General features: G+C 38.2%; 1 protein-coding gene across 1 annotated transcript in view; it reads right to left on the bottom strand.

The window, feature by feature from the left end:
• Positions 1-23,726, bottom strand: part of Dcr-1 (Endoribonuclease Dcr-1) — a 189,283-nt gene that overhangs the window by 111,910 nt on the left and 53,647 nt on the right. The window contains exons 8-9 of the mRNA XM_067157086.2: positions 22,229-22,355; positions 8,717-9,827 (exon numbers count right to left, since the gene is read on the bottom strand). Of these exons, the coding sequence (XP_067013187.2) occupies positions 8,717-9,827; positions 22,229-22,355 (1,238 nt within the window). The remainder of the gene's footprint in view (positions 1-8,716; positions 9,828-22,228; positions 22,356-23,726) is intronic.

The raw sequence follows: 23,726 nt of genomic DNA, 5'->3' as shown, positions 1-23,726 counted from the left end.
GAAATAATAATTATTAATAGTAATACCATTTTACAACACAATAGAGAAAAATAAACAAAACAAAACAAAACAAACAAACTAAATAGAGAGGAAAGGGTCAGTGGAGCATAAGAAGAAAAACTGTAAAAATATATACAGAGGTTACAGTACAAGTCAGCACAGGAATGTAATAATCACTTGTGGCGATTGTGTCATTTCTAAATTTTGACAAGTGCAATTAAATATGTCAATAAGCACTTTGTTATGCAATCTTGACATTCATTCAATTGGCTCATGAAAAAAATGAAATGGCGTATGGCTTTTAGTGCCGGGAGTGTCCGAGGACATGTTCGGCTCGCCAGGTGCAGGTCTTTCGATTTGACACCCGTAGGTGACCTGCGCGTCGTGATGAGGATGAAATGATGAAGAAGACGACACATACACCCAGCCCCAGTGCCAGTGAAATTAACCAATGATGGTTAAAATTCCCGACCCTGCCGGGAATCGAACCCGGGACCCCTGTGACCAAAGGCCAGCACGCTAAATTGGCTCATGGAATGCATAGTTAGTTCTATGCCAAATTGTAGAAAATGTATGATTAAACCTTGTGCATCTGTCTGGTACATGAGGGTTAATTTTTTCTAGGAGTTGTGGACAATTCACCAAAGAGTGGAGCAAATGAAAAGTGTATCCAGGAATTCACAGGATAGTGACAGACTATGCAGATTTAGAGTGTGTTGTAGGGCTGTATAATCAACATTATCATATGAGAAATCTGCTCTTAAATGAATATACACAAAGAAATTTATGTTGTACTGAATCTAATCTAAGAGGGGTCTGACGAGAAGGGTTTCATACAGGTGTACAATATTCAAGTGTAGGGGTACTACTACTACTACTACTACTACCACTACTGCTGCTGCTGCTGCTGCTACTACTACTACTTTACAAATGGGTCACTTAGGACCACGTGGAATCAACATTCGTTGAGCTTTCCTCCTTGCCTAATAGTTCTTCATTTTCATCGATTGTTGTAATTTCTGTTCCTCCAACCGTATGTCGTGTTGGTTTCTTCTCGTCTTCCTGAAATCCTCTTGTGTGAACAATTTTTCTGATTACATTTCTATCCTGTATATTTGGTGATCCTAATTCAGTGAGATCTTTCTCTACTTGCTTATACCATTTTGATCTTGTAGTCTGATTTTCAAAAATGTATGTATCTATATATATAAAATGAGAGTTTGATCTGTACATTGCTCAGAATTTAAAAAGAATGGTATTTCTGTACCAGTCGTGCCCACAGTAAACAGGAAATGCACTTTTTACTTTTCCGTAATTTCTGTCTGTCTGTCGGTATGTATGTATGCACACGCATCACGAGAAAACGGCTGAAGAGAATTTAATGAAAATCAGTATACAAAGTCGGGAAATATGTCACTACAATCTAGGCCATGAATAATTTTATTCACGCTGACTGAAATGGTAGCTTAGGGGAAGGCCTAAAATTTAATTCTCAAATATTTAAGTTATTAGTGGCCATATCTTAACGAAAACCGGTATTCAAAGTCGGGGAATAAGTTGCTATAATCTAAGCCATAAATAATTTTATTCACGCTGAGTGAAATGGTAGTTTATGGGAAGGCCTAAAATTTTTCTTAAATATTTGTTATTAATAGTCGTATTTTAACGAACATCAGTAGGGAAAGTCAAGGAATAAGTTGCTACAATCTAGGCCATAAATAATTGTATTAACGCTGAGAAAAATTATAGTTTAGGGGAAGGCCTACAATGGAATTCTCAAATGTTTATGTTATTAGTAGTCCTATCTTAATGAAAATCTGTATGCAAAGTCGGGGCATAAGTCACTATAATCTAGGCCATAAATAATGTTATTCACACTGAATGAAATGGTACTTTAGGAGTAGGCCTAAATTTTAATTCCCAAATAATTATGTTATTAGTGGTTGTATCGATAAAGACTACATAACATTTTAGTTATGTAGTATTATATTTCCGATTATTTATGTCTTATACATTGTTACCAATCCAGCTATGCTCAGAGATGTTCATGAATTTGGATTTTTGTTACTAAGTCCTTATCAGCGCCGAATCATGAGAAAAATGGGTAAACAGGATTGAATGAAAATCGGTATGTAAAGTCAGAGAATAAGGATCTACAGTCTACGCTATAAATAATTTCATAAGACGCCCTAATATCACAGAGTCGAAAGAAAACTAAATGTGAAGGCCTACAATGAAGAAAGCTCATAAAATTGAACAACAATAACATTACATTGACCATTGTTTGTTGTGATGTGCTTTGTCTTCTGTTGCCACTCATCTCCAATAGATAGGATTACTGCTGCGTACCGAGTATTTTTTTAAATTTGCCTTACATCGCACCGACACAGTTAGGTCTTATGGTGACGATGGGATAGGAAAGGGCTATTAGTGTGAAAGCAGCAGTCTTGGCCTTAATTAAGGTACAGATGCAGCATTTGCCAGGTGTGAAAACAGGAATCCACGGAATAACATCTTCAGGGCTGCCGATGGTGGGGTTGGAATCCACTATCTCCCGGATGCAAGCCCACAGCTGCGCGCCCCTAACCACACGGCCAACTCGCCCAGTCGTACGAGTGTAAAGTCTGCTTAAATATTGGTGGGAAGTAGCTGGGGTGTTAGGTAACTTTCTTCTTTAGCATGCCATTCCTCTGTTTCATAAATTTTCTGATACTACTGGCAATTGACACACTGGTTCATCATAGCATTCAAGCTATTCAATCCTTACTCTGAGGCATTGATTGGACCACAAAGTCAGTCTTTCTGAGAATCCCGTAGCGAAGCATGGGTACGTCAGCTAGTTTGATAAGTAAGTCTATCGTTATTCATTCTTTCCAAATGGCCTATAAACTGAATTTGTCGCAGTTTCATTGTATCAGTAAGTTTAGACTTCTCTGATGCACAGAAACAGATTGCGATATAGAAAGAACAAGCAGCAAAAATAGGACTCAAAATTTTATATGAAAAAAACTAAATTTACGACAAATATCAAAACTGCTCCACCTGAACTTACCAATGATATGAATAAAATTGCAAGAGTAAAGGAATTTAAGTAAAGGGCAATGAAAAATAAATCAGTAGATCCAAGAATTAAGAAAAAGGAAAATGCTTTTCAACACACAAAGAATGTTTATAATAAAAAATGCTTGTCCCGTAACAGTAATATTCGTCATTTTAATTTAATTTTGTGTCGCTATTTCTTGCCGAGTGCAGCCCTTGTAAGGCAGACCCTCCGATGAGGGTGGGCGGCGTCTGCCATGTGTAGGTAACTGCGTGTTATTGTGGTGGAGGGTCGTTTTATGTGTGGTGTGTGAGTTGCAGGGATGTTAGGGACAGCACAAACACCCAGCCCCTGGTCCAATGGAATTAACCGATGAAGATTATATTCCCTGACCCGGCCAGGAATCAAACCCGGGACCCTCTGAACCGAAGGCCAGGCCAGTACGCTGACCATTCAGCCAACGAGTCGGACAATTCGTCATTACTTAACAGTGATCAAACCTGAAGCTCTCTATGCTTCAGAAACCCTCAAGATTAAAGAAAGGAAAATAATGAGAATAATCTTAGGGCCAAAAATTTAAAATGGAATACATTACCCCAAATCCAACTCAGAAATACAGGACATACCACAGATACATACAACAAGCGATAGGTAGCTAAGTTGGAAAATTCTCTGGAATATCTAGTAATGCAACCCAGTCTTTATAATGATATGAATATGTTCATTAAATGATAGGTTATAATTGAATAAATCACCAAGGTCATTAACTTGTGAAACAGGAGATAGAATGTTGTTATTACTAAATTTGTAATGAAATTATATTCTCTTCTTGTTTAATATATATATAATTTTTACATTTTTCACGGTTAAGTATCAACCCATTTTATGAACAATACTTTTTCTTGATGAAAAATGACGGTACATAAGAAAAGGATGGTTAAACATGACCAGTTCAATTCTATATTTGGGGAAATACAATAGATACTGGCTACATTAAAGACTTTGGTTCCTGCCTTGATTCCTACTGACGTCGAGTGAACATCTTTTGAGCTGGGGGTCTATCTGGAATTGGAACCATCAATTTAGTGTCAACATTTTGCATAGACAGAAAACCGACACTGTGATAACCAGGCAACCAGTATTCGTCATCTATCCATACTAAGTCTTTGATATCTTCCTCCTCACATTATTACCATGTGCCAGACCTCTCTCTCCCTTCTATATACAGAAGGTGCAAATGGTGCCATGTTTTAAACGAGTTTCCACTGTCTTTGATTGGTGTTTTCTCTAGATCACAGCAAAGCCCCTTACATATTATGGTAACGTCACCAAAGGCAGAAGAATTTTTCTCATCATCATCATAATCATCATCATCATCATTTCCCCTTATCCAGTTCTTGCCAGGTCGGGGTATTTATAGCACTTCTCCATCTTCCTCTTTCCTTCCACCATTCCTCTTCCACGATCTTGTCCCAGGCTAAATTTTGTCTTCTTATCCCGCTCTTCACTGATTCAATCCACCTTGTTCTAGGTCTTCCTCTTGCTCTCTTGCCCTTGCACTTTGCCTCCAGCATCTGTCTTGGAATTCTATTCTCCTCCATCCTATTTACATGTCCAAACCACCTTAGTTTATTCTTTTCAACTCTCTCATTTAGCTTTCCTATCCCAACTTCCTTACTAAGATCTTCATTTCTCAATCTGTCTTTCCTTGCCTTTCCTATCATACTTCTTAGGAATTTCATCTCACTGGCTTGAATTCTACTCTCTTGCCTGCTAGTCAAAGTCCAAGTCTCAGCAGCATAAATCAGTATGGGTACATAGTACATTTTGTACATAATCTCTTTACTTTTCCTTGGTACTTTTTTTGCTCCAAACAAGTTTTCTTACACTTTGGTAGAATGCATTACCCTGTTGTACCCTCCTGCTAATCTCCATGTCCACCCTAGCATTTTGCATTAGCTCACTTCCTAGGTATTTAACCCAGCAACGGGCGCATGGTGAGGGAATATCTCACTCCTTGATTTCATCATATCCCACTGCGCAATGGTTTTGAGCACTAGTCCCTCCTTCTAGGTATTCCAAGTTCAGTGTTTTCCAGGTAAGTCTGTAACTGCTGTTTGTTGGTGAAGGTTCGTTATTTTCGTTTCCGGTGCATTGTTTTCATCCTTCCAGTTCAGTGAGAATTTTCCTCACCTTGCGCCTTCTTACATTACTATTTCTGGCATTGTTAAGCAAGGTAGAATGTCCTACATTTGTAACTAAAATATTGTAAAATACAGTAATTCTTATGAAAATAAATAGAGAAAGTTTTTAATCACCAATTAAATCTAAATACGTACTATAAAGACGATTTTCTTCATACATATCATGAGTGAGAGAAAATCACACCACGCGCTTGCTCCTGTTCTGACTCACCATGCGCCCCTAGAATAACCTACATTTGTAATTAAAATATTGTAAAATACAACAATTCTTATGAAAATAAATACAGAAAGCTTTAAATCACCAATTAAATCTAAATACGTACTATAAAGACGATTTTCTTCACACATTTCATGAGTGAAAGAAAATCACACCACGCGCCCACTCCCGTTCCAACTCGCCACGCGCCCGTTGCCGGGTTAAAGGTGTCCACAATTTCCAGACTACAATTTTCACAGTGCCCTTTCCTTGCCTTTCCTCTCTTGACATCACCATAGTCTTGCTTTTCTCCGTGCTGATTTTCATGCCATACTTCTCAAATTTTTTCATTCAGTACATCTAGTTGTACTTCTTTGCTGTTTTTTCCCCAGATCACAACATCATCTGCAAATAGCAATATTTTCATATCTTTATCTCCAGAGGCTTCCTCTGTTTCCTTTACAATTTTGTCCAAGACCATAATAAACAAGAGAGGTGACAGCACACTCTCCTGTCTTAGTCCAGATTTATTCCTAAACCATTCTGTCTTTCCAACTGGGGTCAGTATTCTGCTAACACAGTTCTTGTACATTGCTTGCACCATTTCTAACATTTCTCTTCCGAGTCTCATTTTAACCATGGTTTCTCAAACCTTCTCTCTGGGGACACTATCATATGCCTTTTCTATATCTATGAAAGTCATGACCAGGGGCCTGTTCCACAAACAAACTTTGCAACTTTTCAACTTTGCACTTCTCACTTTTCAATTCTTGCAAAGTGCAAAGTCTTTCTGTTCCACCATGATCTAGGTTTTACTTTTCAATTTCTTCGCAAAGTGAAAAGTCTTTGTGAATAAGTGATCTGAACAAGTTTATTCAGTGGGTAAACTGTATAATACTCCATGATTTTAATGCTTTATTTTTCGAGGCGAACTTGACAGTATAATTGTGGTACAGTACCAGTAGTTTTGATCATGGGAAAGAAAAATGATTAAAAGACGCTGGCTGTGCTAGAGGTTGTCAAGGAGAAATGGGACATCCTTTTTGGCAACTTTAAAAATAACCTCTCAAATGATGACATGCATCAAAATTAATGAGAGTACCGTCAACACATCCACACACAGAAGGAAATTCACCCTTCATTAGAAATTCCGTCGTTATATTATGTGAATTATCAGGCCAACATACTATGTTAGGAAATATTACATTTAATAATGACATCCACGACTTTGGTAACAGCTCTGCAATAATTGATTTTGATGTTCCATGCATTGCTGCTACACCATGCAGCTGGGCACCATTTTCTAACCAATGTAAACATATAAGTACTGTATTTATTCTTTCTCCGAAAGGGATTGACTTCTTTTTGTTGCATGTTTCAATAAATGACTGATCATTTCAAGAATACAGTCAGCCTGTGTTGGGGTAATACGAAAACAATCACGAAATTCCTTCCAAGTGAGGTTATGAAAATTAATCCTGTCTTTGTACGTTTTCTTGTTGGATTCTTCATCACTGTCCTCACTTGATAATAACAAAAGCTCTCGTCATAACATGTTTATATCACTAAACCAAATTCTATGCCGAGAAACTAGTGCACGTACTTGTTAATTAACGGATGAAAAGGGAATCATCTCTTTGCAAGATTTAGGAAAACTTTTCACTGCATTTTTCTGCACTTTGCATTTCTGTACCAATGGAGGAATATAACAGGCTTGAAAAGTGAAAAGATTCCTAACTTTTCACTTTTCACTTTGCAGGCTAAATCTGAAAAGTGATGGTGGAACAAAATCTGAACCAAAAAGTGCAAAGTTGCAAAGTTTGTTTGTGAAACAGGCCCCAGATCCTTTCCATATTTCCAGTTCTTTTCCATCAGGTGTCTCAAACTAAAGATTGGGTCCACTGTAGATCACTCCTGAAGCCACATTGTTCCTCTTGTAACTCCCCTTCAATCTTTCTTCTCATTCTTCTTTCTAATATCCTTTCTAGTATATATTTTTCTCATAGTACGTAGAATTATATGCAAATATTTATAGCCAACATTTGTGTGCTAAATCAGTGCGACAAACCAGAAGAGCAAGGTCCTGTCCATCCTATTTCCCCCAGTAAAGTGGATTGAATGAGCACACTGATAGATGGTACCGGTACTTAACTCAATGGTGTACAAGCCAGTATGATAGGAGGGTGTACCGTTACCACTCATAAGCCCACAGGCACTCTGGGGGTAAGTGGAAAGAAAGGATTTTTGGATAGAGAAGTCCGTATACATTAAAATAGTGATATTTTGATGATGATTGTTGTTTAAAGGGACCTAACATGTATGTCATTGTCCGGTGATATTCTCAAACGGAGACAAAAAAATTATGGTTTCTCATACGAACTCTATTTTTTATATAATAGTTCCCAATAGTGTAAGAACAATTCGGAATTTTAAAACCATTCCTTCCCAAAAATGTATTAAATATTTTCTATAACATGAAATATGGAAACATCACTCAAGTACACAAATTTAAGTTTCTAGTAGAAATTATTCAACCAGCAGGGTTAAATCAGCAAGATAACAAAGAAAGCGCTGCAAAACTTTAAAAAGAGCATACAAAATTTCTTGAAACAGATACAATAACAGAACTATATCAAAAGAGGCAAAATTATGATATTATAAATTATAACAAAGTACAGTAGTTAAAACAGAAGCACTTCATGCTTCTGAAACTATTATAATTGGTGGCAAATCTTGAATAAAGATGATTGAGAAACAAGAAATGAAAATCCTCAGAAAAATCTTAGGACCAAAATGTGAAAATGGAATTTGGATGAAAAAGAAATCACATTAAATCTATCAAATTACAGAATAAAAATCACAGATACCATCAGGAAATGTTGATTACAATTTTATGGTTTCTTAACTTATATACAATGGATAATAACAGGCTCACAAAGAAAATGTTAAACTTAGCCTTTTCAATGAAAAAATCACAATAACTAGTGGAAGGTAATCAGTGAAGACCTACATGTAATTGGCATTAATGAAGAAACTATTCAAGATAGAATAAAATTCAGACCCTTAATTCACAAACACAAATTTTCTGTAAAGTCCACCCAACTAAATACAGGATACACTGAACAATGTAAAAAGGAACACAGTGAAAGGATGAAGAGATAATGGGAAGCAGAGAAAAAAAAAAAAAAAAAGTGCTAAGAAGTTCAAAATCACTCCTTAGTTGGGCATAACGAATCAAAACACATGAAATATATTTTCAATGCAGTACCTACTCACATTAAGTAAATGATGCAAGATTTTGGCTGTAAATCTATGTTCGACAAAAACGATCCCACACAATGCATCAGCATCATCCGTTTGATGGTTCCTGTACTGTCTAATCTGGGTGTCAGGTCGACCACTGCCATCGTCTCGATGATATCCCTTCCTGAAGAACTTGTAGCCTCGACCTCTAGAAGTATAACCAGCCGACCTTGTTCTACTTCCATCCTCGTTCTGACTGTCATCTTTGGGTGGAATATCACTTTCTGTAGGGGCAGGCTTGGGCTGCGGAATATCACAGTTGAGTTTCTTATTATTATCATCATCATTGCACTGAGGTAGTTGATCCTCCTTTATCACAGTTACACTTGTTTGAACACTTTCCTCACGTCCACCCGGTAACATCTTATCATTGGCACTAAGAGAAACACATTCCTCATCACTGATCACTGGGTAAGTACGAACACCATTCATTGATTTTAATTTACTAACCATACTTAAAGCCATAGATGAGCCATCAGAAATTACATTTCCAATGTTGTCATTATTTTTGAGCACAGTATCTGCACATTTTTCCGACAGTTGCTTGTCGTTACCGAAGTTAGTGATATCACCGCTATCGTTCGTAACTTCGTTCAGAGACGTCAGTCCTTTCCCGTTCACTAAATGTTTTTCTACTTCGGATTTTTCAACTTCATCCACTTTACTACTTACTGTGGTTGTACCATTAACAGATTCTGACGTCCTATTTTCCTCATTACAATATTTGCTGCCACTATCACAAATTTTCACGTCAACTTCTGTCGCAGATACTTCACTCTCAGGCAGGGTAACCTCCGGTGGAACGATAGCTGAAGATTGACAATTTGTATCTTGTAATTCAATTTTGCCACTGTTTTCTCCACTCTCTGAGCTCTCTTTACAATTCTCTTGGACAGTTTCAGAAGGTGTTTCTTTTGGTGCATCGTCAGAGCTGTTTACAGGAGTCCCTTCTTCTTTCGTTTCAGGAGGTTTAAGAGGTTTGAACTGCTTAAGAACTTCAAGGAGTCGCAATACCTTTGGTGAAGAAAATTTAAATATCCTTTCTTTCTCCTCAAAATCTTTGAAAACATCATCACAGATTGCCCTGAAACAAATACAGAAACAATTAGTAAACAGAATTATATATAAACACACACACACACACACCGGGTGGTACAGCTGTCCCTATTTTTTCCCTAACAAACGCAACCAGCTAGGAATTGTCTCTCAGACCTATCTTACACAACATCTTTTTTTTTTGCTAGGGGCTTTACGTCGCACCGACACAGATAGGTCTTATGGCGACGATGGGATAGGAAAGGCCTAGGAGTTGGAAGGAAGCGGCCGTGGCCTTAATTAAGGTACAGCCCCAGCATTTTGCCTGGTGTGAAAATGGGAAACCACGGAAAACCATCTTCAGGGCTGCCGATAGTGGGATTCGAACCTACTATCTCCCGGATGCAAGCTCACAGCCGCGCGCACACACAACATCTTTCAGCAATTTTATGTGCAGTTAGCCTGAAGTAGACTTCCCCGCACAATGTGAAAATGGTACGAGAGGCAGTAAGTGAGGCCCAACTCAAAAACACCGTGCCATTTTATGTAGAGTGGAGTCCATACTCTACACATTTTTATGAAATATTACTGTACTGTATAAACCATAGCCACTCCTATATCTTTCGGTATAGAATTGCGCACCTGATTGGTCCAAGAAGCCATTTTCTTTTGACAGAAAAGGGGAGTCGAGGTATCATAGAAAACATGATAGGTTAGGACCAATTAGAGACATGTCAATTCACCGCCATTTTGTATAGTCTAATCACGTCGAAATTGATAGAAACGTGTTTTTTGCAGTATTTTACAATCTATGGCATACAAATGCTGTACAGAAGATGTGATAGCTTACACCATGTAATTACTACTGTTACCGCGTTCAATAAAGGCCATAAGGCTGTAACACATCAGTGTTACATCAGTAACTTCTCGAAGCGAGAACCTTCGCTCTGCTCGTGAATACAGAGTTTTAAGTATAGTATTTGTGCCCAGTCTTCACAAAACAACAGCACTGAACCCAAAACACTAGTGAATGGAATTGTTTTTGGTGTATTGGAAATGTTTGACCAATTCCATGTTAAAGATCCCTCTCGTAAAGCTCCGCCACCTCGGTCTTCATTTACATCGTCCATGCTGTCATCATCACTAGAATCATTTTCCCTAACACTATCAACATCACTATCATTAGTGTAAGAAATATCACTGTCTTCTGAAGAAAACTTATTCTCATTATCACTTTCTAACCACTTTACAATATCTACATAATCATCAGCCATGTTTATTTACTAACAAGCGCAAGCAGATAGTAATTTTTTTTAAATACAGTAATCTGTGAACTTAGAAGGGTGGATTCCATTTAGAAGATTCACTGAACTTCAAGGAGTAATGTACATGCAGCGCAAGACTCATCACTTGCTAGTAGCTAAAACTACAAATGTTTATAAGTTGGTACGGAACAGTTCCGTATGTCGGCATTCGGTCCAAAATGGCGGCGTACGGAACGGTTCCCTAAGTCGGCGCCAATGGATTAACAATGAAATAAAAATATTTGTCCTACATCGGATTCAAACGTACAGCTAATGAGCACCAATTTTCTCCTCTAACGTTTAGCATGCTCGGCTATCACGATTTGTTATTTACTGCTGTTATGTCCATTCAGCCATCATATTCTCCATACATGATATTTCTGTGATATAGAATTTTCGGATTCTTTACCATAATTCAGTATTTTATCATCAATACTGATTTGATTGACATGAATAAACGAATTATAGAAAGCGTAGTTAAGACCAGAAATTGTTGTGAGTCACCAAGGTTCAATATTTTTAGATCAAGCTATAATCTGCGGGTTGCATAAAACTGTGTGAATATGGGTAGCTGTACCACCCGTACTATTAACATGACATGAAATCTTAGATAGGAAAATGAAAAGGACCACATAACAGGACACAATGACACGTCAGTGCCGAAAGAAGGAACAACAGAAGGATGAGTTAAGGATAAACATGATAATCCAAAAAGACAAGGAAACAACCTCATTGTGTTCATACTATTATGTGTTAAGGGAATAGGTTACTTTGAACCAAGGACTTACAAGATTTCCTTGTACACGACATTAGTCGTTTTTCCTCTGGTAATGAATAGGAAAAGACTTGGTTTTGATGAAACAGCGAAAAGGCCACATAAAGCTGCCCATAAGAAAAACATTCTCCAATGAGATCAACTCCAGCCACGCTAAGCGCCTGACCCTGTGCTTTGTTCATTGTCATGCCAAAGCAGATTCCAACCGCGAATTGGACTCATTTGAAATCAAAAGGCAAATCTGAAGGAATCATAGGAATTATCGGTATCAAGACCGCTTCTCCTGTGCCACAGCCAGTTAAATTATTACCTGCAATCAAACAACTTTTCAAACTTTTCACTACCAATCACATCTCATTGCATAACTTTGGTGAACAACTGTTGTTTTTTTTTCTTCTTCTTGTTTTCTTTGACTTGCTTCACTTAAATCTTATCCTCATAGCATTGATATATCTAACAGTTTAGTAAACATACGCTAAAAAGGCTTTTCCTCGACTCACTTCACTGAAATCGTTACTGTTCAATTTCTTTTGTCATGGATGAATGTTTCTAAGCATAAACCTTTCTCGATAAATGCCCAATAGAATGGTGAAATCAGCACCAAAATCCTTCCAGTGATTCTTGAGATTAGCCCTCATAGACACTCCAACAGACAGGCAGACAGATATAAAAAAAGAAAGCTATTGTCGGTGGCGGCGACTGTAACTCATATCTGAGTAAACATCAATTTATATTTTCACACTCACAAAGCTTTGTGAATATGTTTCATATGACTTAGTAGCCCAATCTTGGCACGAAACATTCGTCCACACAGATCACATGAAATGGTTGGGAGAGGGCAGAACTGAGCTTGACGGAGATTCCGTGCTTGTCGTTTATCCTCTTCACGTCGCTGTCATTCCTCTTCAAACACCGAAACTGATGAATAAACAGTGTGGTGCCATCAGGAAGCGTATCCCAGGATTGAGTGTTAATTCCAGCTCTTATCATAGTATGCTTTAGCTGGTCCTTGGAACGCCTCAAAGGGCCTCCGTGAGGTCTGGTACCAGAACAAAGTTCACCATACAGAAGTTGACGAGGAAGCCTGGTTTCACTCATGCGATGGACGTGCTCTATGCATCTGAGACGGTGGCCAATGATGGTAGCCTCAATGCTTATAGCATGTGCTTTCTCAAGAACTGCAAGGTTGGTGACCCGATCCTCCCATCTGATGTTCAAGATGGATCTAAGTTTCTGAAGATGGAAGCGCTCTAGCTTTTTGATATCCTGATGGTAGAGGGTCCATGTTTCACAACCGTAAAGCAGAGTTGATATGACAACAGTATGGTAAACCATGATCTTGGTATGCATTGTAAGGTCCTTATTCGTTAAGACATGACAGGATAAATGTCCAAATGTTGAGTGGGCAGCACCAATTCTCCTATTGACATCTTGTGAGCAGTTAGAGATGAGCTTAACCGATATTTCAGAATACTGGTGAGAGGCGGACACAAAAATATCTGTGATTTTTATCTGTGATATAGTCACAGGAAGCACGAGCATATGATTATCGTCACAGGTCACAGTTAGAGATGAGCTTAAATGATATTTCAGAATATCTGTGATACAAAAATATCTGACTTTTATCTGTAATTCATTCACAGGAAGCACAAGCATATGATTATTGGTATGGTCACTCTTTGGTCGCAGGCGACCAGTATGGAAATACTTCTAGTTGATATGATGACAAAGTCGGGTAGTATTTTTCGGAAGATTCGGGACATTAGAAGTGTTACATGTAACTAACAACACAAAATCAATTGTACTGAAAAGATGGAATAGAAAAATAAAAAATACAAATTTGTATGCAAATTATAGCAAATTTCAATACGGGTCTAAACATGAGATTAATTACATGTAATGTGATAGCCAACCAGGCAAAAACCAAGACAAACAAGTATATTAACCTCACGGTTAAAGTCAGTAAGACTGCTAACATATTTTACCACTTAGTTTTTAGAATCATAATTAAGTACAAATTAGTTATAAGCAAATTAACAATGACAGGTTTTAACCTTGAGATAAATTACAAAGGCTGAGGATGCTTGAAACCAAGCAAAACATGTCCCTTTTAATGTAGTGTTGTAGCAATGTGAACTTCTAACAACACAAAATCAATTGTATTGAAAAGGTGGAATAGAAAAATAAAAAATACAAATTTGTATGCAAATTGTATGCAAAACATTAGAAGTGGGAAAAATAATATTCACATGTATAATCTGAAGTTTTAATAATGCATACATTGCATAGGGAAAAGGTTGTTAACATGATGCGCAATAAATTAACAAGCGGAATGTGATTACCCGTGCCGTGTCTCCGGGATACCGATTATTTACAGTAAAGTAAAGTGCCTGAAGATGAAAAGTGATGATCTATACTTGAGGATGAAGTTGCACTTGCTATTAAAGAAATGAGACGAGGAAATCATGTGGAATTGATGGCCTACCAATAGAAATTGTAAAAGCGTTAGGAAATAAGGGTACGCAAATTTTAACATCGCTTTGTAACAGAATACATGAGACAAGCCAGTGGCCTGAAGATTTTCTAACCACAGTGATGGTCCCTATAGCAAAGAAGAGGGATGCATGTGAGTTTGAAGATCACAGGACCATGAGTCTGATTTCCCATGCAGCAAAAGTACTATTGAGAGTCCTGAATCGAAGGTTATATAAAAAATTAGATGAATCCATTAAGGAAGAGCAGTATGGATTTAGAAAGGTATAAGGTACGAGAGATGCTATTGGGTTACTAAGAACTATTGGAGAAAGATGCATTGAAAAAGGGAGACTGGTATTTGTGACTTTTATTGACCTGGAAAAGGCTTTTGACAGAGTTCAATAGGATAAATTGATAGGCATACTGAAGAAGAATGGAGTAGCCTGGAAAGAAAGAAGACTAATTAAGAACCTTTACATAAACCAAACTGTCCAAATCAGAATAGGACATGATCTGTCAGAAGGGAGCAGAATTGGCAGAGGGGTGAGGCAAGGATGTTGTCTTTCACCAACGCTGTTTAATATATACCTGGAGGAATTAATTGCAAATTGCTTTCAAGGAAAACAAGGTATGGCAGTTGGAGGAAAAAGAATGGAATGCATTCGATTTGCAGATGACATGGCGGTTCTAGCAGAAACTGAGAAAATGAATGCTATGTTGGAAAAATTGAATAGATCCTGTAAGAAGTTAGGCATGGAAATTAATAGGAAAAAGACCAAGGCAATGATCATGGGGTCAAAAGACTCAACAGCTAAAATAATATTTGGGAAGCATAATAAGAAGTGATCTTTATTGCTTGAACGAAGTGAAGACTAGAACTGCAATGGCCAAGGAAGCATTTATGAAACAAAGGACACTGATGAGTGGGCCTCTAAATAAGGACCTTAAGAAGAGGTTAGTGAAGTGCTTTGCGTGGAGTGTGGCGCTTTATGGGGCTGAGACTTGGACGTTGAGAAAAGAGGAAGAAAGAAGACTAGAAGCAGTTGAAATGTGGATCTGGCGGAAGATGGAGAACATCGGCTGGCAGGAAAAAGTAAGGAATGAGGAACTATTAAAAAGAGTGGGTGAAGGAAGGAGAACGATATTGGAAAGCATTCAAAGACGGAAGAAAAATTGGTTAGGCCACTGCTTGCGACGAAATTGTTTAATAACCGAAGCATCGGAAAGGAAGATACAATGGAAACTGAAGTGAGAAAGGAAGGGGTATCAGTTAGTGAACAGTGTAAAGGTGAATAGAAGCTATTGGAAGACAAAGAGAATGGCTGAAGACAGAACAGCGTGGAGAATTCATGCGAAGACCTGCCGACAGGCAGACGACCAGTGATGATGACTTAATGTAGGTTTAAAAATAAAATGACTAAAAATAATAAATTTATGAACTTTACAAAAATTCTTCCAATATACAGACCATTCAGCAAAAAACGTCCACCTGAAGTAACTCGTGAATGGTTAAAGATATTGATATTTTGTTCTCACTTTTAATAATGGTACCAAAGGGCTAATAATCAGACTTAAAGCAAGTACTGTGTCATGACATTAATATACTCTGGGATAATGGTACTAACTTCGCTTTTTTTAAACTGTACCACACTATTTTGTATGCATAGCATTACATCTACAAACATTATAAATTCAGCACCGTGATTATTTCGAAAATCAGACAAGTACTTCTGGAAAAAAAATATTATGTTTTCAAACGTGCCTCATTTGCCAGCTGAGGACTAATATGTTCGATTCGCACTACGAATGAACCATGAGCTAGCTAGTGACATATACAATTGCTAAACAGGTATTCTTTCTACTGTGCTCATAAATACACTATGATTACAAAGTATGATTTAACACCTTTAATATCACCGTAGATAACTGGTAAATGAAAAACGGATATAGACATCGAGCCACAGAGGATAACAGCCTTGTGAGCGTGATCCAAATACACAACTTGAACGACATTTTGTCACAGATAATTCCGTGACAGCATATCTGATATGTCGGTGACAGAAAAATATCAGTGACAAAGTAACAAGACTGTGATTTATTGACCACCTCTATGAGCAGTTAGCATTTGTTGAGAGGATACTTTCTAGATGTAAAACGTAGTCGACCTGCTCCAGTGGATTATCCGCAATGGATATATTGAAAGGTAAGAGGTTCGATCCAGGTGCAGGCTACTGCTAAATAAGATGATGATACTAAAAGGCGTGAAAAATATGAGAGAACAAATATTAAAACCTATTCCACTTGGGATTATTAGATAACACGAGCATGTTAAAAGTGTGTAAAACACCAGACACCTTTTGCTTCCATCTGAAAAATCATCAAGCTTACACTAAATTTCTCATTAAATTTTACCATTGAGATCTGCGACAAAACTGGTATCTAAAACATTCAGGCATTACTCTAGATTGCCTTCTGAACCTGTCTAAAAAGTTTAAGACATGCAACAACATACATATACATACATTATCATTATAGACTGTTATGCCTTTCAGCGTTCAGTCTGCAAGCCTCTGAGAATTTACTAAACGTCGCCACAATCCTCGATTTGCAACTAGTGTTGTGGCCTCATTTAGTTTTAAACCTCTTATCTTTAAATCGTTAGAAACCGAGTCTAACCATCGTCGTCTTGGTCTCCCTCTACTTCTCTTACCCTCCATAACAGAGTCCATTATTCTCCTAGGTAACCTATCCTCCTCCATTCGCCTCACATGACCCCACCACCGAAGCCGGTTTATGCGTACAGCTTCATCCATCGAGTTCATTCCTAAATTAGCCTTTATCTCCTCATTCCGAGTACCATCCTGCCATTGTTCCCACCTGTTTGTACCAGCAATCATTCTTGCTACTTTCATGTCTGTTACTTCTAACTTATGAATAAGATATCCTGAGTCCACCCAGCTTTTGCTCCCGTAAAGCAAAGTTGGTCTGAAAACAGACCAATGTAAAGATAGTTTCGTCTGGGAGCTGACTTCCTTCTTACAGAATACTGTTGATCGCAACTGCGAGCTCACTGCATTAGCTTTACTACACCTTGATTCAATCTCACTTACTATATTACCATCCTGGGAGAACACACAACCTAAATACTTGAAATTATCTACCTGTTCTAGCTTTGTATCACCAATCTGACATTCAATTCTGTTGAATTTCTTACCTACTGACATCAATTTAGTCTTCGAGAGGCTAATTTTCATACCATACTCATTGCACCTATTTTCAAGTTCCAAGATATTAGACTGCAGGCTTTCGACACAGTCTGCCATTAAGACCAAGTCGTCAGCATAGGCCAAACTGCTTACTACATTTCCACCTAACTGAATCCCCCCCTGCCATTTTATACCTTTCAGCAGATGATCCATGTAAACGACGAACAGCAAAGGTGAAAGATTGCAGCCTTGTCTAACACCTGTTAAGTACCCTGAACCAAGAACTCATTCTACCATCAATTCTCACTGAAGCCCAATTGTCAACATAAATGCCTTTGATTGATTTTAATAATCTACCTTTAATTCCATAGTCCCCCAGTATGGCGAACATCTTTTCCCTCGGTACCCTGTCATATGCTTTCTCTAGATCTACGAAACATAAACACAACTGCCTATTCCTCTCGTAGCATTTTTCAATTACCTGGCGCATACTGAAAATCTGATCCTGACAGCCTCTCTGTGGTCTGAAACCACACTGGTTTTCATTCAACTTCCTCTCAACGACTGATCGCACCCTCCCTTCCAAGATGCCAGTGAATACTTTGCCTGGTATACTAATCAATGAGATACCTCGATAGTTGTTGCAATCCTTCCTGTTCCCTTGCTTATAGATAGGTGCAGTTACTGCTTTTGTCCAATCTGAAGGTACCTTACCAACACTCCACGTACTCTATGAAGCCATTTCATCCCTGCCTTCCCACTATACTTCAACATTTCAGGTCTAATTTCATCTATTCCTGCTGCCTTATGACAATGGAGTTTATTTACTATCCTTTCCACTTCCTCAAGCATAATTTCACCAACATCATTTTCCTCCTCCCCATGAGCTTGGCTGTTTGCAACACCACCAGGATGATTTCCTTTTACATTGAGAAGATGTTCAAAATATTCCCTCCACCTCTCCAGTGATTCCCTGGGATCTATTATGAGTTCACCTGAATTACTCAAAACACTGTTCATTTCCTTTTTCCCTCCCTTCCTAAGATTCTTTATTACTGTCCAGAAAGGTTTTCCTGCTGCTTGACCTAGCCTTTCCAGGTTATTACCAAAATCTTCCCATGACTTCTTTTTGGATTCAACAACTATTTGTTTTGCTCTGTTTCTTTCATCTACGTACAAATCCCTGTCTGCCTCAGCCCTTGTTTGGAGCCATTTCTGATAAGCCTTCTTTTTACATTTACAGGCTGCTCTCACTTCATCATTCCACCAAGATGTTCGCCTTTTCCCATCTTTACACACAGTTGTTCCTAGGCATTCCCTTGCTGTTTCTACTACAGCATCCCTGTATGCCACCCATTCACTTGCTATATCCTAAACCTGCTTACTGTCTACTGTTCGAAACTTCTCACTAATCATATCCATGTACTTCTGTCTAATTTCCTCGTCCTGGAGATTTTCTACCCTTATTCGTTTGCAGACAGATTTCACTTTCTCTACCCTAGGCCTAGAGATACTTAGTTCACTACAGATCAGATAGTGGTCTGTATCATCAAAAAATCCGCGAAAAACTCGTACATTCCTAACAGATTTCCTGAATTCGAAGTCTGTTAAGATATAGTCTATTATGGATCTGGTACCCCTAGCCTCCCATGTGTAGCGGTGAATAGCCTTATGCTTGAAGAATGTATTCGTAACAGCTAAACCCATACTAGCACAGAAGTCCAGCAAATGCTTCCCATTCCCATTAGCTTCCATATCTTCCCCACATTTACCAATCACCCTTTCATATCCTTCAGTTCTATTCCCAACTCTCGCATTGAAATCGCCCATTAGCACTATTCTATCCTTGCTGTTGACCCTGACCACGATGTCACTCAATGCTTCATAAAACTTGTCAACATCCTTCAGAAATTATGTGGTTCAAGTTGGGGAACATCTGCAATCACTTTATGATCTTTTGCTTTGGGACTAGTTTTCTCTTGTTTTGTGTACTGTCTACCAGCGTGGTTGAATAGTCCTTACACATGACTCATCGACGCTTAGCTAAACGCTAGTATGTGTTTAATATCTCGCACCATCCAATCCACACCACCAGGTGAGTTGGCCGTGCGGTTATGGGCGCGCGGCTCTGAGCTTGTATCCAGGAGATAGTGAGTTTGAATCCCATTGTCAGCAACCCTGAAGATGGTTTTCCATGGTTTCCCATTTTCACACCAAGCAAATGGTAGGGCTGTACCTTAATTCAGGCCACGGCTGCTTCTTTCCAGCTCCTAGACCTTTCCCATCCAATCATCGCCATAAGACCTATCTGTGTGGGTGCAACGTAAAGTCACTAGCAAAAAAAAAAAAAAAAACAATCCACTCCCCTTTAATGGCTTCCAGTTCTGTCAGGTATAATACCACTTGACCCAGAAAAGAGTGAGGCAAGGTTGCAGTTTGACCTCCCTCCCCTTCAATATTTATAAAGAACAAGTAGTAAAGGAAATCGAAGAGGAATTTTGGAAAAGAATCACAGTCCAAGAAGAAGAAATCAAAACCCTGAGATTTGCTGATGATATTGTTATTTTATCTGAGACTGCAGGAGATCTGGAGAAATTGCCGAATGGTATGGACGGAGTCTTGGGTAAGGGGTACAAGATGAAAATAAGTAAGTCCAAAACAAAAGTAATGGAGTGCAGTCGAACGAAGTCAGGTGATGCAGGAAATATTAGATTAGAAAATGAAGTCTTAAAGGAAATAGACGAATACTGTTACTTGGGTAGTAACATAACTAACAATGACAGAATTAAGGAGGATATAAAATGCAGACTAGCACAAGCAAGGACGGCCTTCTTTAGAAAATAAATCTGCTCACTTTGAACATTGATATAGGAATTAGAAAGATTTTTTGAAGACTTTTGTCTGGAGCGTGGCATTGTACAGAAGTGAAACAAGGATGATAACTAGATCAGAAAGAAAGAGAATCGAAGATTTTGAAACGTGGTGTTACAGAAGAATGCTGAAGGTCAAATGGATAGATTGAATCATAAATGCTATTTGTTTTACATCGCACCAACACAGATAAGTTTTATGGTGACGATGGGATAGGAAAGGCCTAGGAATGTGAAAGAAGCGGCCATGGCCTTAATTAAGGTACAGCCCCAGCATTTGCCTGGTGTGGAAATGGGAAACCACGGAAAACCATCTTCAGGGCTGCCAACAGTGGGGTTTGAACCCACTATCTCCCGAATGCAAGCTCACAGCTGCGCACTCCTAACCGCACGGCCAACTCGCGCGGTGAATCATAAATGAATAGATACCGAATTGAACTGGCGAGAGAAGATCACCCAGGACTTGTTCAGTTGGTTGGTATTTAAGGGGTAGTGTAGGTCGTAAGAACAGAAGGGGTAGACCAAGGTAACGATTATGACAAACAGATTAGAGCAGATGTAGGACACAGCATTTATGTAGAAATGAAAAGGTAGAGTGGCATGGAGAGCTGCATCAAACCAGTCTATGGAAGATGACTCAAACAACAACGTAAGATGAACAAATGCTCCAATTAGAGAGCAGAAGAAAATCTGCACAAACTCTCAACTCGGAAATAAACTATTTGTTCAAAAACCTTCACCGGAGCACACAGTATTGATACAGGTCTATAATTTTCCAGCTTTGCACTATCACCAGACATAAAGATAGGCATACCCTGCTAATCATCCACAAATCCGGATATATTTGAGTACTTATAATTAAAATGTATAATTTAACTTCCGAGCAGTTTAATGATATAGGTGTTGGCAGCAATTGTGTTACTTCAGCGCCAAAAGAAAAGTTTCATACAGTAACTTACTAAACGAATTTAAACCTTCTTCATTATGTAATGGAAGGGATATTCTACAACAAATATTTGTGTACAAACTTGCAAATAACGTGAGTGATGACAGTGAGTTACTTGCTAGAGTAAATTTTAATGTGAAAAGTGCAAATTTACAGACAAGACCTACGTTTTATTGTGAACACTAAAACAGTTAGCCATAAAAATTCTCCAATAGTCAGAATGTGAAATCTTTTTAACAAAATTGGTGAATGTAATCCGAGAATTGATTTCACAATGACTCTTCGAGACTTCAAGCAGCATGTGGAAACTGCAGTTTCACACAGATAACATCTGATAAAAAAAATCAAATAATGTATCATCTAGTAGTTAGTATAAATAAAAATGGGGTAGGCCTAGGCCAATAACAGGTTTTTGTTAAAATATTATATTAGGCAATTTGTATTTCTGTATAATAATATTTATGCTAAATTTAATGAATTTATTGTATTCTCATGTTTGTTTTTCCTCTTTCTCTTATTTGTTCATATTTTAATACTATTTACTTTTTTTTTTACAAATTGTGTTCTTTATAATGTGTATTATGTTTTATAAATCCACCTATGAATGGAGAATGTCTCTGTTGGTGGTAAATAAATAAATAAATAAATAAATAAATAAATAAATAAATAAATAAATAAATAGATAAATAAATCCATTAATCAATAAATAAATAAACAAAATTATCGCCATATGCCAAATAATGATAATTATAAGGATAAACCACTGTGAGATGATATTGCACAGGATTACATAATCATTACAGACTATTACACTTTGCAACATTGTCACAGTACAGAATGAATTGTTAATAATAAAATGCACAATGTATCTCACCTGATCTTGACCATCACTGTTGAAATCATGCACAGCAACAGGAAATGTCTCTCGTAAGGTGTCTTCACCTTTAATTTTTCAATCTGGATGAGAAGGACATATGCTGCCTTATCAGCACACCAAGGACCTATAAAGTCATCATAAACAACAGTTAATAAGCTGTGGAAGGGCGGGGAATTATTTCTAGGCATCAAAGAAGGAGAGGAACTAATGAATTTGCTTTACATCCCACTAAGTAAATATTTTACGGTTTTGGGAGATGCCAAGGTGCCAGAATTTTGTCCTACATGAGTTCTTTTACTTGCCAATCAATCTACCAACACGGGGCTGACGTATTAGAGCACCTTCAAATATCACTGGATTGAGACAGGATCGAACCTGCCAAGCTGGAGTCAGAAGACGAGCGCCTCAACCGCCTGAGCCACTCAGCCCAGCTAGGAACTAATGATAAGCACACTATTTATCATATGGCTTTTAGTGCCAGGAGTGTCCAAGGACATTTGGCTTGCCGCCTGGTGCAGGCCTTTCTATAGTAGACTCTCGCTCAACCGACCTTCACTTTTCTAACATTCAGTATTATCCAACACTGGTAGACTTAATTTGAACTTCCGGTGGAGACTAAATTCTGGGACACCTGGTATGGACGGTGTGACCGTGGGGCAAGCACTGGCCTGACTGCTGGTGGTAGGACAGGTTTTTTTCTCAAGGACAGGTGCAGCGAATCTTCAGTCATTGTTCAGTGAAGTATAGTGTAGATTCGGAAATCCAATTTAGAATCAGCCGTGCTGGAGCATCCTTTGCCTAACTACGTTCACGAGTATTTGACAGTCATGATGTCAATGTTGCAAGAAAGATCCTCGTATACAATTCAGTTGTAGTTCCCAGCTTACCATATACAGTATATGGATCTGAATTCTGGACATACTACAGGTGGCATATTAAAAAGTTGGAACAATATCAACAGCAATGTTTAAGGAGAATTTTGCATATAACCTACAATCAGAATGTGTAATCTTTTTAACAAAATTGCTGCATGTAATCCGAGAATTGATTTCACAATGACTCTTTGGGACTTGCGCACTTGAAGAGGCACAGACCACCCATATAGAAGCCATGGTTTTAAGACATCAGCTACGATGGACAGGGCATGTAATACGCATGCTCGACAATCGCATTCCAAAGCAAGTGCTTTACTCTGAGTTAACAGTGGGTAAACACTGTTTGGAAGGTCAGAGAAAGCGATTTAAGAATGTAATTGAGGCTAACATGAAGATGTGCCACATTGATGTCAACAACTGGGAGACCTTAGCCCTCAATCGAGAGATCTTTAGTTCATCACGGCACACTACTTTTCAAAGAAAACCATAAGTGAATAGCAAACAATAAGAGGCAATGAAGGAAGGAAAAAGAACGAAAAAGGAGAACAATGGATGCTTCACCTGGGACTATATGCCATCTCTGCGGAAAATTCTGTGCCTCCTTTACTGGGCTGTTCAGT

The sequence above is a fragment of the Anabrus simplex genome, chromosome 13 (genome assembly GCF_040414725.1).
Source record: "Anabrus simplex isolate iqAnaSimp1 chromosome 13, ASM4041472v1, whole genome shotgun sequence".
Taxonomy (NCBI): Eukaryota; Metazoa; Arthropoda; class Insecta; order Orthoptera; family Tettigoniidae; genus Anabrus; species Anabrus simplex.
Note: the sequence above shows the minus strand (reverse complement) of the source record. Positions and strands in the feature narration are given on the sequence as shown.